Genomic DNA, 16,164 nt, shown 5'->3' on the forward strand with positions numbered 1-16,164 from the left:
TCCTCAGTCCCCTGCAAATCCTTTTCTATTTTCTGTCTCTACAGATTTGATCACCCTAGGCACCTTACATAAGTGGAATCATACAGTATTTGTCTTTTTGTGATTGGTTTCTTTCCTTTAGCAGAAGGTCCTTAAAGTTCATCCATACTGAAGCCTGTATCAGAATTTCCTTTCTTTTAAAGGCTGAATAATATTCTATTTTATGTATAGACCACATTTTGTTTATCCATTTGTCTGTTGATGGGTTACTTCCACCGTCTGGTCATTGCTGCTGTGAATGTGGGTGTACAAATATCTGTTCCAGTCCCTGCTTTCACTTCTTTTGGGTATATCCCCAGAAGTGGAATTGCTGGAACATAGGTAATTCTATGGGTGGGTTAATTCCATGTTTAATTTTTTGAGCGAGTGCCTTAATGTTTTCCCATTCACTGTTTTTGTGTCTATCTTAAAGAAAAACCAACAGTCCCATTAAGAAAAAATCTACCCAAACATTAGGATTTATAAAGATTTTGTTGTCCTTATAGAGATTTCTTCCCTGTTCACTTTCTTGCAACTCAAGGAGCAAACACAGGATCAGGTATTTTAAAGATTGTTATGAGCTTTTGCCTAAGCTCTTCTCTTTGTCCATAGTGGTCCTCTTGCCTTTTCTGCTCAGCAAATACACCCTTCACCATCCCTCACCCCTAGTCCTTGAGAAGCTGGCTAATGCTAAAGAGCTTTGGCAGGAAGGACAGACTCTGGTGCCAGGCAATCTCGAGGTTAATGCTGGTATTATTTTTCGCTGTGTGACTATTTGCAAGTTACCTAACCTCTCTGAACCTCAGTTGCATCATTGTGAAATGGGGACAATAGTAGCCACCCAACAGAGCTTGGTGTGAACATTAAATGAGGTGATCCAGGTGGAGAGCTTGCGCATCACGACTGCTGAGTGATGTTTGCTCTTCTCCACCTACTGCTGCAGAGCTCTGCCAGTGCTGGCCAGAGGATGGCTGAGTGAGTGGAGCAAGGATTAAGCTGATTTGGACAGGTTCAGAGGTCAGAACAGGAACCATCAGATGGAAGCCTCAGAGAGAAAGATTTCAGTTCAACAAGGGAGAACTTTCTAGAAGTGAGAGCTTTATCAGTGGAGGAGTGAGCAGGCAGTTAGCTGGGAAGAGCATTCCTGAGTGTGTGGTGGTGGTGGGAGGGAGGGAGGGTTGAATCGGGTGACTTTTTGGATCCTTTTGATTCTAAGCAGCCATGGTCCCACATTCTAGGGTGAGGTGGGTGCCTCCTGCAGCTGTCTCAAGTTTGGTGAAGGGCCACTGACTTTGGATCTTCATCCTATTGTTCATCACCCCCAAGGCGAAAATGACCACGTAATCTCACTGTCTCAGGGACAGGGCACGGTACCAAGACTAAAACTTGGTGACTTCATACCATCCTTTGTCCCCTCTGCTGATGGGGGACTCAGAGACTGACCAAAATGTCCAACCAACTGAGGAAAGACACGGGAAGTTAGAGGTAGGGCAGGGATCACTCCAAAGGGCCAGAAGTCTGGTCCCAAGGACGCTAGTACCACCCCCCGCCCCACACGGGGAGCGCATCCATGCCAAAACACATCAGCTGATGGTGAGGGCGCAGTCTCACTCCTGGACATACACCCTGAGAAATCCTCGATTCAAAGAGACACATGCACCCCATTGTTCATTATAACACTATTCAGAACAGCCAAGTCATAGAACAACCTAAATGCCCATAGACAGACGAATGGATAAAGAAAATGTAGTACATGTATATAATGGCATACTACTCAGCCATAAAAAGGGATGAAACTGGGTCATTTGTAGAGACATGGATGGACCTCAGACTGTCACACAGACTGAAGTAAGTCAGAAAGAGAAAAACAAATATCGTACATTAATGCACATATGTGGAATCTGAAAAATGGTACAGATGAACCTTTTTGCAGGGCATGAATAGAGAGACAGATGTAGAGACTAGACGTGTGGATTCGGGATGGGGAAAGCTGGGTGGGATGAATAAGGAGATTAGGATTTACCATAGACACTGCCATGTGTAAAACAGGTGGCTAGTGGGAACCTTCTGTGGACCACAGGGGGCTCAACTGTGACGACCCAGCGGGGTGGGTGGGAGGAAGGTTCAAGAAGGAGGGGATTTGTGTATATATACAGCTGACTCACTTCATTATATGGCAGGAACCAACACAACATTGTAAAGCAATTATATTCCAATTAAAACAAATAATGTCTATGACACAAGGTCACAGTGAGGCTTACAGATGCTACGTGTGAAAACGCTGAGATTTCTGTACCTTCCTCTGCAGCAGGTGCAGCCCCTCAGGAAAGGTTCCAGTGGCCCCTTGATTTCTGGCTGGCTGGCTGGTTCAGCCCCACCTGGTGGTCTGTGACCTCTCTCAGCATCATGGGCTGTATTAACTCAGGGTTCCCCCCTCCCCTATTCATACGTGGAAGTCCTCACCCCCAGGACCCCAGAATATGACTGTACTTGGAGACAGGGTCTTTACAGAGGTTATTAAGTTTAAATGAGGTCATGAGGTGGCCCTAATCGGCTATGACTGATGTGTTTATAAGAAGAGATTAGGGCACAGACACTCACAAGAGAGGCCGCGTGCGGTATATAGTGAGGAGATGGCCATCTGCAAAGCCCGAGAAGCCTTGGAAGAACGCAATCTTGCTCACACCTTGATCTTGGACTTCCAACCTCCATAACTAGAGAAAATACATTTTTGCCGTCGAAGCGGCCCAGTCTGGGGAACTTCATTATAGCAGCCAGGGCAAACGAATACAGTCAGGGGAAGATCTCTGGGCTAAGAGTTGCCCCTTTGATAGGGAGTTTGAGATGGATGTGCACACACTGCCATATTTAAAGTGGATAACCAACAAGGACTTAGTGTATAGCACAAGAAACTCTGTTCGACATCGTGTGGCAGCCTGGATGGGAGGGGGTTGGGGGAGAAAGGATACATGTGTATGTATGTCTGAGTCCCTTCCCTGTACACTGGAAATGTCACACAACAATGTCACAACATTGTTAATCGACTATATGCCAATACAAAATAAAAAGTTAAAAAAAAAAAAAGAGTTGCTTCTTTGCCCCAAGAGATGGTCTCCTAGGGTCTCAATTAGTGCCTTCAGGGGGAACTTCCATTCTCCTTCAGCAAAGTTGTCTCCGAGGGTTTAGTCCGAGGGGTGTTCTATTTGAGCTGCCCAGGAGAGAGCCGCTAGACAGACAGGCTCTCAGGAAGGCAGAAGGGCACCTGCTTTCTGCAGCGCTGGTCCTGAGTCAGTGGAGGCTCCCCCATGTCAGCGGATGCTCAGGGGCTGGCGGGGTGGCCCCTGGGCATGGCTGCGAGTGCGCTGGGAGGGAGCATTCATGCAGGGAGCTTGGGGGAGTCATTGGCTCCTGCCAGCCCCCTTCTACCCTACAGCTGCCTGGATGACATTTCCTGGAGAGTCAGGAGTGGCTGTGGGTGGGACCACAGATGCCAGGGCCGTGACGCAGTTCACTGGACCCTCGCCTGGCTGCCTCTTGCCTCCACTGACTGGTCATCAAGGCCCACTTCCTCACAGACTCATGATTTGGGGGCCAGGTCAGCAGGAAAGGGGTCTTCCCCAGCCCAGAGGTGCAGACGGAGCCCCAGAGGAGGCCAGTGCCCACCAGATGTTGATGATGACAAGAGGCGGAAGCTGCAAAGTGGCTCCAGGGATGGTGGGCAGGTGTTCCCAGGTCCCAGGTGAGCATCTGAGCTGGTTTGGGTGCCTCCAGCCCTCAGTTCCCCGCTGAGCGAAGCCTGAGTCAGGAGGCTACCCCCCTGCTCCCCCTCTCCTGCTGCTATGGGCCCGCTGGAGATAGGAAGCTTGGGGTCTCCCCGGCACTCTGCATTTCTGCAGCTCCCTGAGGTCCCCAAATGCCCCAGTCTCTCTCCCCTCCTCTCCCAGAGCTGAGGTAGGGTGTGCAAAATCTGCCACTTCCTACGGTTTCCTCCCACCAGGCCGGAGCTGGCAGGCTTCTGTCCCTCTGTGCCGAGAGTGGTGACTTCACCCTGGGCCCCAAGGACGCGGCAGGATAGGATCTGCCCGGGGCTTCCCAGAGCCTGGTAGAGGAGGGGCCAACACAAGGACTCTTTCTTCTGGCTTGGAGCTGAGACTCGAACATGCCGGTGAGCCGTTTGTTGGAGTGGAATCAGCTTCTGCTTTTGAATAAAGGGCCACCCTTTCCCTCTCGGTTCTGGGGCCCGATTGGGCCCGGAGATAAGCTGAACAGGCGGCCAGCCTGGCGGAGCTCTGAATCACTGCTGTGCAAACATGACCCTCCTTAGAGGCTGCCGGCCAACTTTGTTACCTTGTCTGCAAACAGAACTCAACCACCACGGTCTGGGATTAACTAAACAAAAACAAACAAAAAATCATCCTAAGAGAAGCTCCCTTCCAAGAAGAGTGACAGCCCCATGTGGACTTTAGCCGAAACGGAAGCTTGAAGGTGAGCTGATAGCCAGTGGGAACCCTGGCTGTTGGCATCTCACACCTCACAACCTGTGACGGGTGGACCAGGCCTGGGGGCCGGAGCCAGGCAGGAGATGAGATGAGGCCGGAGGTGAGAAGGACCACAGCTCATTTGGAATCTGACCTGCCTGCCCCTCACTGCCTGGGTCCCCTAACAAGGGGAACGAGTGGTGAGCACTGCGGTCTCCTCGCCTGCGTGCCATGGGCAGGGCAGCTGCCTCACGGGCCAGTCTGGACCTCCCTTCCCCCGGCCCCTGACTTGAACCCAGCTGCAGCCCTGCCTGTGAGGAAGGAGGAGACAAGAAATGGGCCAGACAGTGAGCCCCCCACTCTCAGGGGTGGGGAGAGGGAGAAGCGTGAAGCAACCTCTGGTCCTGGACCACCAGTCTCTGCTGTGTGACCCGCTTCACCTCCACGCCTGGTTGGGGGGTCTGACCTTTGCCAAGCACTTCCTCTCTGTCACTCCATCATCCTCTGCAGGCCTGTGTCTTTAATTTTTCCAACCCCACTGTGAGTTGGAACTCTTATGGCCCTCATTTTAGAGATTAGGAACTGCAGGTCCAGAGAAAATGATGTTTTCAAGGTTGCACAGTAATACATGCTGGAGATGGACTTGAACCCAGGTCTACAGACTGCAGAGTTCGGTGCCTCCTGGTTCTGCTGTGTGGCCTTTGGCCTGGCTCAGCCTGGGCCTGGAGCTGATGCAGAGTGAGAAGGAGTGCCCTGGGGAGGAAGGCACCCCCTGCCTCAGAGGATTGAGGTGCTTGTTCATGCCCTTGAGTGTCCTGGGGATGGGGTTCTGGGAGGCAGTATGGACATAGCCTGATGTCTGGGCTGGCCTGGCAGGTATCATCTGGTTGGCGCCATGGCAGGGCTCGAGTGCATGGACCCAGCTCAGGAGGCGGAGTTCTAGGGTGGCTCCCACTCTTGGGGTTCCCTGCTGCACCCCACTGTCTGCACCCTCCAAGCCAGAGTCGGCCCTCATGGCGGGTCAGTTTCCTGGGACCGTCTTTTCTGCCTCCTTCCTTGCACTCACTTCGGGAGTGAGTCTGCCGTTTACTTTACCTCTAGGTCCTCTGCCCACTGTCCTGTCCCCTTTTCTCTGATGCATCTGAGGAGAAAGGGTCCCGGGGCCATCTCTGCTCCTCCTGAGAAAGGGCTGATGACTTCAGTGTGTTTGGAGGTTGATGAGAAGCAGGTTCCGCATGAAGCATGCCTGGCCGCGCTTGATCAGGCCATCTCAGAATCACATCACCTACCTTGAGGCTCTGGGTCTTTGTCCCTGTGGTCCCTCCTGAAAATAAGAGCCAGTCCTCACTGAACCCCTCCATGCATCAAGAGCCATGCTGTGGGCTTCATCTTCATAACCTCAATCCTACAAATTGGGTGCTCTTTTTTAAAATTTCCTTTTGATGTGTAATCAGAGGCTCAGCGGTGGTGTGGCTGCCCAGGACCACGCATCCTACAAGGGACAGAATTAGGATTTGAGTCTTCCGTCTGGGCTCGGAGCCTCCAGATGACTGATAGCTTCAGCAAGTCCAATTTCAGGTACTGGGAGCCCTCCCAAGAGCTTGCTCCTACTTGATATTTGTAACAATCAAGTTTCACAAACTTGGAGTGGATTTAAAAGTAAGAGAAAGATCTTGTAAGCTGGATGTCCCAGGATCAAGATTTAAAAGCTGCCAGGAGGAGGAAAAGACGGGTCAACAGTGACAAATGGAATCAGTGGGGATGATTGTAAAGTCCTGCATGTGTATTCCATATCGCTAAGTACAAGGGCAAGATGGGGAAGACAACTATGGGTGGTGCACTGCCTGCCCATTATGACTGTGACATTGATGCTAATAAAGTAAATGTGTCCATAAGCTATAGAAACAGGAGCATCACCACCAGGATAAGGAGGTGACGATAAAATCCCTTATCACTGCATCGATCAAATTGCAGGTTGTATCATGTTGGGATCTGGATGCCATATTTTGAGAATGACATTGACAAACACAAGGATGCTCAGAGAAGGGGACAGGATGAAGAGGTGGGGTGGAGGAAGGAAAGTGAAAGTGTTAGTCACTCAGGCCTGTCCAACTCTTTGTGACCCCATGGACTATAGTCCGCCAGGCTCCTCTGTCCATGGAATTCTCCAGGTAAGAATACTAGAATGGGTAGCCATTCCCTTCTCCAGGAAATCTTCCTGACCCATGGATCAAACCCAGCTCTCCTGCATTGCAAGAAAATTCTTTACCATCTGAGCTACCAGGGACGTCCGTGGGGTAGAGGGGTCTATGGAAATGACATCGTGGTAAGAATGATAAAATGCACTTGGGGGTGTCCAGTCGACATGTGAAGACATGACGATCAGAGTATATGAAGCCCATTAAGTATTTTCAGGGCCCACTCACTGCTCTATCTAGAGGATAGACTTTGGGCGTGTGAGTATTAATAGAAGGTGCCAGAGGAGGGTGTAACTAAATATGAGGAGGAATTTCTAATAACGAGAGTGGCTGTACAAAGGAATGACCTTCCTCAGAAGGAGGGAGCTCCCTGTTGCTTACAGTGCCATCAGAAGCTAGGAAAGCCTTGCTGGCTTGTTAAGGGGGAGTCCCTTCAGTAGAGGGAATTGAGTTTTCTGATCAAATCTCCTAGTAACTCTGAGGTTTAAGAGTCTAGAGACATAGATAGACCGTGTATTGGCAAGGTATGCAATAGCCAGAAATACTGAAAGCACCAGAGCGATCTAATCTCCTCAGTTTGGAGTTGGGTTTGCATCATCGTCGACTGTTTTTCAAGGGCTCAGCCTGTGGAAGGCTCTGATGGAAACTTGAAAGAGCCCGAGTTCCCACCTGCTTGAGGCTGACATTCTTCTCCTGCTCGTCAGTGTTTTTTCTGGCCATGAGCCACGGCAGAGCTCAAACCACAAGGCTGAACCTGGTACCCAGGCATCGCTGTGAGCAGCGGGGAGTGGGATCCAGAGGGATGCCAGGAAGGCTCCAAAGGGCGGGGGGTTGTCTGGGGTGCAATGAAATTTCCTAAGAATCCCTGAAACCAGCCCCTGAGGACTGCATGTCTTGCTTCAGCCTTTGGGCTGTGATCACTGGGTTGGAATGCTGGCTGGGAGGACAGACATGGAAGGGTGCCCACCTGACAGCCCCAGAAATAAAAAGAAAGGGCTGATGCAAGTGCGTGTAAGATATACAATAGGAACACTGAGTGGCTTGAAGTAGAGGAGTGATGGGATTTTACTTGTGTCTGAAAAGAATCATGGTGCAGTTTGGTCAACGGATGCACGATGTGAAAGCAGTGACGGGTTGAGAGATGGAGATAGGTTAGGAGGGTGGCAGACAAGGAGGGCGTGAACAGTGGTTAAGGCTGGATGCTGAGGTGCAAGACACCCTTCAGTAGGTGAATGAATATATCAGCTGTGACACATCCAAACAATGGAATATTACTCCGTCCTTAAATGAACTCCATGTCTTTACATGGAGGAAACTAAAATGTGTATTACTTGTGAAAGTAGTCAATCTGAAAAGGCTACAGACTGTAGGATTCCAACTATATGACAAAAGGCAAAACTACAGAGGCAGTGGAAACATCTACTTTCTACCAGTTGAGGGGGACGGAAGGATGATTAGATTGGACTTGGCGAATTCCTAGGGTAGTGAAAGCATTCTGTATGGTACTGTAATGACGGATGCATGTCATGACACATTTGTCAAAAGCCAAGAACGCATAACACCAGGTGCGAACCTTAATGTAAACTATGAACTTGAAGTGATAATCACGTATCAGTGTCGGCTCATCAATTAGAACACATGTACCCTCTCTGGAGGGGGATGTTGATAATGGGAAATACTGTGAGTGTGGGTTGAGGGAAGGCAGGGTTTCCATGGGGAATCTTTGTACCTTCTGCTCTATTTTACTGGGAACATAAAACTACTCTAAAAAAGAAAGTCTATTAAAAAATAGTACAACCTGAAATCATAAAACTCCTAGAAGAAAACAGGTGAAAGCTCCTTGACGTTAATCTTAGCAAATAATTTTTGGGATATGACACCAAAAGTAAAGGCAACAAGAGCAGAAACCAACAAAGGGGACGACATCAACCTGAAAGCTTCCGCACGGTAAAAGAAATGATCAACAAAATAAAAAAGGCCACCTAAAGAGACTTCCCTGGTAGTCCAGTGGTTAAGACTCTGTGCTTTCAACGAAGGGGGCATGGGTTTGATTCCTGGCTGAGGAACTAAGGAACCAAAAAAAAAAAAAAAAAAAAAAGCCAATATCATCATCACAATAAATATTTAAATAAATAAAAGCAACCTACAGAATGGGAAAAAAATATTTGCCAGTCATATGTCTGATAAGAGGTTAGTACCCAAAATATATTAAGAAATCATACAACTCAATAATAAACATTCAAATAACCCAAGTAAAAATGGGGAATGTACTTAAATATACTTTTTCCCAAAGAGGACATACAGGTGGCCAACAGGTACATGAAAAAGATGTTCAGCATGACTACCATAAGGAAATGCAAATCAAAACCACAATGAGGTTTCACGTCATACCTTTCAGTATGTTTATCATCAAAAAGACTAGAAATAACAAGTCCTGGAGAGGATGCAGACAAAAGGGCACACTTGTGCAATTTTGGTGGGACTGTAAATTGGTGCAGTCACTATGGAAAATAGTGTAGAGGTTCCTCAGTCAGTCAGTTCAGTCACTCAGTCGTGTCTGACTCTTTGCGACCCCATGGACTGCAGCACACCAGGCCTCCCTGTCCATCACCAACTCCCGGAGTTTACCCAAACTCATGTCCACTGAGTCGGTGATGCCATCCAACCATCTCATCCCCTGTCATCCCCTTCTCCTCCCACCTTCAATCTTTCCAGCATCAGGGTCTTCTCAAATGAGTCAGTTCTTCACATCAGGTGGCCAAAGTATTGGAGTTTCAGCTTCAGCATCAGTCCTGCCAATGAGTACCCGGGACTGATCTCCTTTAGCATGGACTGGTTGGATCTCCTTGCAGCCCAAGGGACTCTCAAGAGTCTTCTCCAACACCACAGCTCAAAAGCATCAATTCTTTGGCACCCAGCTTTCTTTATAGTCCAACTCTCACATCCATACATCACTACTGGAAAAACCATAGCTTTGACAAGATGGACCTTTGTTGTCAAAGTAATGTCTCTGCTTTTTAATATGCTGTCTAGGTTGGTCATGACTTTTCTTTCAAGGAGCAAGCGTCTTTTAATTTCATGGCTGCAGTCACCATCTGCAGTGATTTTGGAGCCCAAAGAAATAAAGTTTGTCACTGTTTCCACTGTTTCTCCATCTATTTGCCATGAAGTGAGGGGACCAGATGCCATGATCATAATTTTCTGAATGTTGAGTTTTAAGCCAACTTTTTCACTCTTCTCTTTCACTTATATCAAGAGGCTCTTTAGTTCCTCTTCACTATCTGCCATAAGGGTGGTGTCATCTGCATATCTGAGGTTATTGCTATTTCTTTTGGCAATCTTGATTCCAGCATGTGCTTCATCCAGCTCAGCATTTCTCATGATGTACTCTGCATATAAGTTAAATAAGCAGGGTGACAATATACAGCCCTGACTTACTCCTTTCCTGATTTGGAACCAGTCTGTTGTTCCATGTCTAGTTCTAACTGTTGCTTCTTGAACTGCAATACAGATCTCTCAGGAGGCAGGTCAGGTGATCTGGTATCCCCATCTCTTGAAGAATTTTTCCACAGTTTGTTGTGATCCACACAGTCAAAGGCTTTGGCATAGTCAATAAAGCAGAAGTAGATGTTTTTCTGGAACTCTCTTGCTTTTTCAATGATCCAACAGATGTTGGCAATTTGATCTCTGGTTTGTCTGCCTTTTCTAAATCCAGCTTGAACATCTGGAAGTTCACAGTACACATACTGTTGAAGCTTGACTTGGAGAATTTTGAATATTACTTTACTAGCGTGTGAGATGAGTGCAATTGTGCGGTAGTTTGAGCATTCTTTGGCATTGCCTTTCTTTGGGATTGAATGAAGATTGACCTTTTCCAGTCCTGTGGCCACTATGGGGTTTTCCAAATTTGCTGGCATATTGAGTGCAGCACTTTCACAGCATCATCTTTCAGGATTTGAAATAGCTCAACTGGAATTCCATCACATCCACTAGCTTTGTTCGTAGTGATGCTTCCTAAGCCCCACTTGACTTCCCATCCAGGATATCTGGCTCTAGGTGAGTGATCACACCAACGTGATTATCTGGGTTGTGAATATCTTTTTTGTACAGTTCTTCGTGTATTCTTGCCACCTCTTCTTAATATCTTCTTCTTCTGTTAGGTCCATACCATTTCTGTCCTTTATTGTGCCCATCTTTGCATGAAATGTTCCCTCAGGATCTCTAGTTTTCTTGAAGCAATCTCTAGTCTTTCCCATTCTATTGTTTTCCTCTATTTCTTTGCACTGATCACTGAGGAAGGCTTTCTTATCTCTCCTGGCTATTCTTTGGAACTCTGCATTCAAATGGGTATATCTTTCCTTTTCTCCCTTGCTTTTCACTTCTCTTCTTTTCATAGCTATTTGTAAGGCCTCCTCAGACGGCCATTTTGACTTTTTGCATTTCTTTTTCTTGGGGATGGTCTTGATCCCTGTCTCCTGTACAATGTCATGAACCTCCGCCCATAGTTCATCAGGCACTCTGTCTATCAAATCTAATCCCTTGAATCTATTCCTCAACAAATTACAAATAAAGCTACCACGTGATACAGTGGTCCCGTTTCTGGGTATATATTCAAAGGACATGAAATCACTCTCGAGGAGATGTCTGACGCCCATGTTTGGTGTGGGCTTCCCTGGTGGCTCAGATGGTAAAGAATCTGCCTGTGATGCAGGAGACCTGGGTTTGATTCCTGGATCAGGAAGATCCCCTGGAGAAGGGAATGACTACCCACTCCAGTATTCTTGCCTGGGAAATTCTGCAGAATCACCTGGTGGGCTACAGTCCATGGGGAGCAAAGAGTTGGACATGACTGAGTGACTAACACTAACATATATTCACTGTGGCATTATTCACAATAACCAATACAGAAATAACCCATGAATCAAATGACAGACAAGTGGATAAAGAAAATGTGAATATACACTATATATGTGGGTATGTATACATACATGCATACATGCGTATACATGCATGCACATACATAAAGTAATATTATTCAGCCATAGAAGAAGGAAATCTTAGCATTTGTAACAACATGATGAACTTTGAGGTCATTATGTGTCAAGTGAGAAAAGTCAGAGAAAGGCGAATACTGTATGATTTCACTTACATGTGGAATCAAAAAAACCCTGAACTTCATCATGGAAATAGTAAAGATAGGTGGTTGCCAGAAGCCATGGGTTGGTGCATGGGTGAAATAGGTGAAGGTGGCCAAAGGTACAAACTTCCAGTTATAAGATAATTAAGACCTGAGGATATAATGTAAAACATGATGACTATAATTAACAATATCATATTGTGTGTTTGAAAGTTGCCAGGAGAGTAGACCTTAAAAGTTATCATCTCAAGAAAAAAACCAGGTGAGGTGGTGTTCATTAAACTTATCATGCTATTTATTTCACAATATATACATATATCAAACCATGTTGCTTACATTAAACTTATACAATATTGTATGTCAATTATATCTCAATAAAGCTAGAAAAAAATAGTACAAAGAAAAATGTCCTGAACTACTTAAAGAAGAAGTGATCCACTTAATGCCCCATCAAGCAGGATCTTTTTGTGTGCATTTCCTACACAAGGACATTCACAACCACAACCACCAGAGTCCAGAGATCACCCTCAACACAACACTCGTGTCCAATACCCAGACCTGACCCAAGGCTCTCCAGTTGTCCCAGTGACATTCTTTACAGTAGAAGGACCCAAGTCGGGCCCCCCTGTCATGTTTAGCGGACACGTTGCCTCAGTGTCTCTCAGTTTGGAGCCGTTCCTCTGTCTTTCCTGGGTTCTCATGACCTTTGTGCTTTGAAGCTTACAGGAGAGGGACTTTGTGTAGTGCCCTAATTGGAAGTTTTTTCCAATGATGTCAGGCTCTGAAACTCTGCTAAAACCATCACAGAAGGATGCTGGCTGTTTCTTTTGCATCCCATTGGATGGCACGATAATCTGTGTCCTCTTGCTGATGGAGCATTGATTAAGGAGGTGTCCACCAGGTTCCCTCACCATAAACGTATTCTTTCCCCCTTTACCGTCAGTAATGACATTGTGGGGAGACTCTGAGGAAGTGTGTAAATATCCCATTTCCCATCAAGCACTCAGCCACTGATTTTAGCACCTACTGATGATTCTTGGTTGAGTATTACTACAATGGTGGTCATGGAGGGGATGCTCCATGTATCTGCTTAATGAATGAATCTGCATCTCAGACAAGGGTGGGAAGATGTGGCCACACCCCCTCGTGCTGTGGATCACAGCGAGAGATGCTTACCCTCTTCCCCTGCAGCCCAACACAGGGTAGCAGTGGGAGAACTGTTCTTCCATAACCTGACTCTGGTTCCCCCACCCCTGCCAGCAAGCTGACATCTATAGAGGATCCCTCCAAGACAGTCAGCAGAGCCAAAACAGACACTGGGAACAATTTGCAGTCTCTCAGGGGTACAATGGAAATTCAATGAAGGATTTTAAGCAGAACAGTGACACATTTAAGTTAAGCAGGACCAAAATAAAAATTCTGAATTATTATTATTTCTTCTCTCTTTTCTAAAACAAAAATTGACTCCTCTTGGACCCTACTCTCAACTAGCTGCCCCAGAGGTATAGGTTTAGTGATGAAGTTCATTGTTGTTGTTTATTTGCTAAGTTGTAACTGACTCTTTGCAACCCCATGGACTGTAGCCCACCAGGCTCCTCTGTCCATGGGATTCCCCAGGCAAGAATACTGGACTGGCTTGAAACTTCCTTCTCCAGGGGTCTTCCCAACTCAAGGATCGAATCAGTGTCTCTTGTGTCTCTTGCACTGGCAGGAGGATTCTTTACCATTGAGCCTCCAGGGAAACCCGATATAGTTCATACTAAAGTGTGAATGACTGGCTGAAAAAACAAACACCCCTGGTTGCTTTGTGAATAGCTTGGTGTGGTACAAGAGTTCCCACCAGGGTGATCAGGAACAAGACTCAGCAAGGACATTCTGTTTGTTCCACTTTCCAGAAAGTCTGGACAGGGCCCTGTTTGGGCCATGTGAAGAGGCTAAATCCCACAGAAAGAAAGCCAGTGGCTCCAGGCTGTTTGGAGGGCCCCTGGGGCTGTGAGCCCTCCCCAGGCCTCACTGACTCCTGCCCCGCCTGTCCTGTACCTTTGGTTTCCTTGAGCAGCTCTTCTGTGAACTTGACCACCTGGGCCACCTCCCCCCATGGGAAGCCTTTGCCCACAGCAAAGATGATGCTTTCATAGAGGGTGTCCAGCAGGATGCTTCTGCGGGAGTCTCTGAGCTCGTCAAACTCTTCCCAGTTCAACAGTCTCCGTAGGTGCTCCCGACCTTCTGGTTTCTGCAGGGTGTGATATGAGGGGTGGAGGGTGAGACTGAGGAATTGGGACATCATCATCACTGGGAGCCCATGCTGGGCCCCCAGGATCCTGAAGAGTGACCAGGACTAGGGGTACACTTGGGCAGAATTAGTCTTTCATTTTTGGACAGCTTTCCCTCACCTTTCTAGCCCCACTCCTAGAGGAATCTAGGAGTTTTCATCCTAGCTGCTGCAGCTCCAGGTTTCTACCCTGCCAGCAGCCCTCAAGTCCTGAATTAGTATGATCCGTGCTTCCTCTTCCCTCAAACAAAATTTGACTTCCCTCTGAGACTGCTCCAGAGATAGTGATATGACCATGAAATTCATACTAAAGTGTAAATGACTAGCCAAGAAGAAGCTTGATGAAGCAATGCTTTAGCAGAAGGAATGCATCTTGCTTGGTGAAGCTAAGGGATTAAGACTGGTTAAGGTACCTTTTATTCCTTTCTTTAGGTTAGAATTCATTTTACTTGAGAGTTCACTTGGCCTTTCTAGAAAGCTTCCTAGAGATCACCAACACATGTAGGAGAATCAAGTCCCTTTCAAGGAGGGGGTAAGAAAAGGTGTGGCATGAATGGGGATTCACTGAACACAGGAGTGTTGCTCCCCTGGGGCGAGGCGAGTGGGGAACTGATGGCAGATGTGCTTGAGGGAGGCCCAGAGCCTCGTCTCAGCCCCTGGAGATCCTCTACCCTCCCCCACAGCCCTTGTAGACCCCCTAGGTCAGCATCTGAAAGGACAGCTGGCTAGAAAATCCAGGAAAGATGATGAAAGCACCTGTCCTGGGCCAGGGCGGGAAGCCTCAGCTGGGGGCACCTTGCCTGCTGCCTCCCTGTCAGCTTGAGACTGCCGGTCGGAGGCTGACCTGTGCACACCGCTGGCCCGGGGTGGTCTTGCCTGAGTTCTACAGCAGAGCCTCTGCGGACAGACTGGAGGCCTGGGCCCTGTCGGCTAGATTCTCCTCAGTCCACAGGGGTTCACGTTGCTCATGCATTTTGGCCTCAGAAATGATTCTGAGCAACCGTTGAAATCTGCCCCCTTCTCTGCCCTAAGGACACAGACACCCCACCCCCCCGGCTCCCACCACACCCACAACCACACACATATTCCCTCCACACATTGGCCTACAATCCTGACGGGCTCACAGGGCCCGAGGGCTCTGGTGAAGGTGGCACCCCTGTGACCGGCCGCAGGGGCCTCCCAGGCTCCCCCTGGAGTGTAGGCGGGCACAGCACCTCCACGCCCACCTCCTCTGTCCTTCCATGTGGCCTCTGCTGCATCAGGGGCTCTCACCGCCGGCCTGGAAGATAGCCCCCCGCTCCAAAGACTGGACCAACTTTGGCCTGGCATTCCCTGGGCACACACCCGCCTGTCTCGGGCCTCTGAGCTGACACTCAGGGACAGGAGAGCTGTCCAGGCGTCCCTGGGAGGACAAACCTCCCTCTTAGACCAGCCGGAGCACACTTTCTTTTAAAAGTCATGTGTTCTCTTCACCTGAAATTGGAAGACTTTTTTCACTCCCTGGGGTGTTAGGAGTGCCATGGCCCCTGCATCCAGTTGCTAGGAGACCTAGCCAGGACTGCCTTGGAGCTTCAGGAACGCTGGGCTGAGGATGCCTGCTTTGTGAGGTCATGAAGACCCACGTGGATGTGGCTCTCCCAGCTTCCCTCCTCTGGTCCCTCTTCTCCAGCGGGCTCTGGGTCTCAGCCCCCCATACCTGCTCAGCAACCTGGAGCCCTTTCTTATTTCTCGCCCTACTCCTTGAAAGTTGTTCTCCTTCAGGCAGTGAGCCTTCTCAGGCTTTCCCATACACATACATATGGCCCCTCAGGTGCTACATCTTTCTAACCCAAGCCGAACTTTTCTCCTTCCTTCCATAGTTGGGGATTTTTCTCCATGGAGAAATTGACTTCCATATGCCATCCTCACCGACTCCTCGTCCCGCCAGGATCCGGTTTCTACCCACTTCTGCACTGGCCAGTGGAATTGTGACTTCTGGTTTAGTGCCACCCAGTTTTGTCTCGGGTACAGAAAACAGCTCTGTAGGGGTGTCCCTGTGCAGTGCCCAAACACCCCACATGT

General features: G+C 48.1%; 1 protein-coding gene across 1 annotated transcript in view; it reads right to left on the reverse strand.

Moving 5' to 3' along the window:
- The window catches only part of C29H8orf74 (chromosome 29 C8orf74 homolog), a 28,136-nt gene extending 12,512 nt beyond the window's left edge, over positions 1 to 15,624 (reverse strand). Inside the window, exons 1-2 of the mRNA XM_061132462.1 lie at positions 15,577 to 15,624; positions 13,872 to 14,064 (exon numbers count right to left, since the gene is read on the reverse strand). Of these exons, the coding sequence (XP_060988445.1) occupies positions 13,872 to 14,064; positions 15,577 to 15,624 (241 nt within the window). The remainder of the gene's footprint in view (positions 1 to 13,871; positions 14,065 to 15,576) is intronic.
- Between the last annotated feature and the right edge of the window lie 540 nt (positions 15,625 to 16,164).

This window comes from Dama dama, chromosome 29 (assembly GCF_033118175.1).
Source record: "Dama dama isolate Ldn47 chromosome 29, ASM3311817v1, whole genome shotgun sequence".
Lineage (NCBI taxonomy): Eukaryota > Metazoa > Chordata > Mammalia > Artiodactyla > Cervidae > Dama > Dama dama.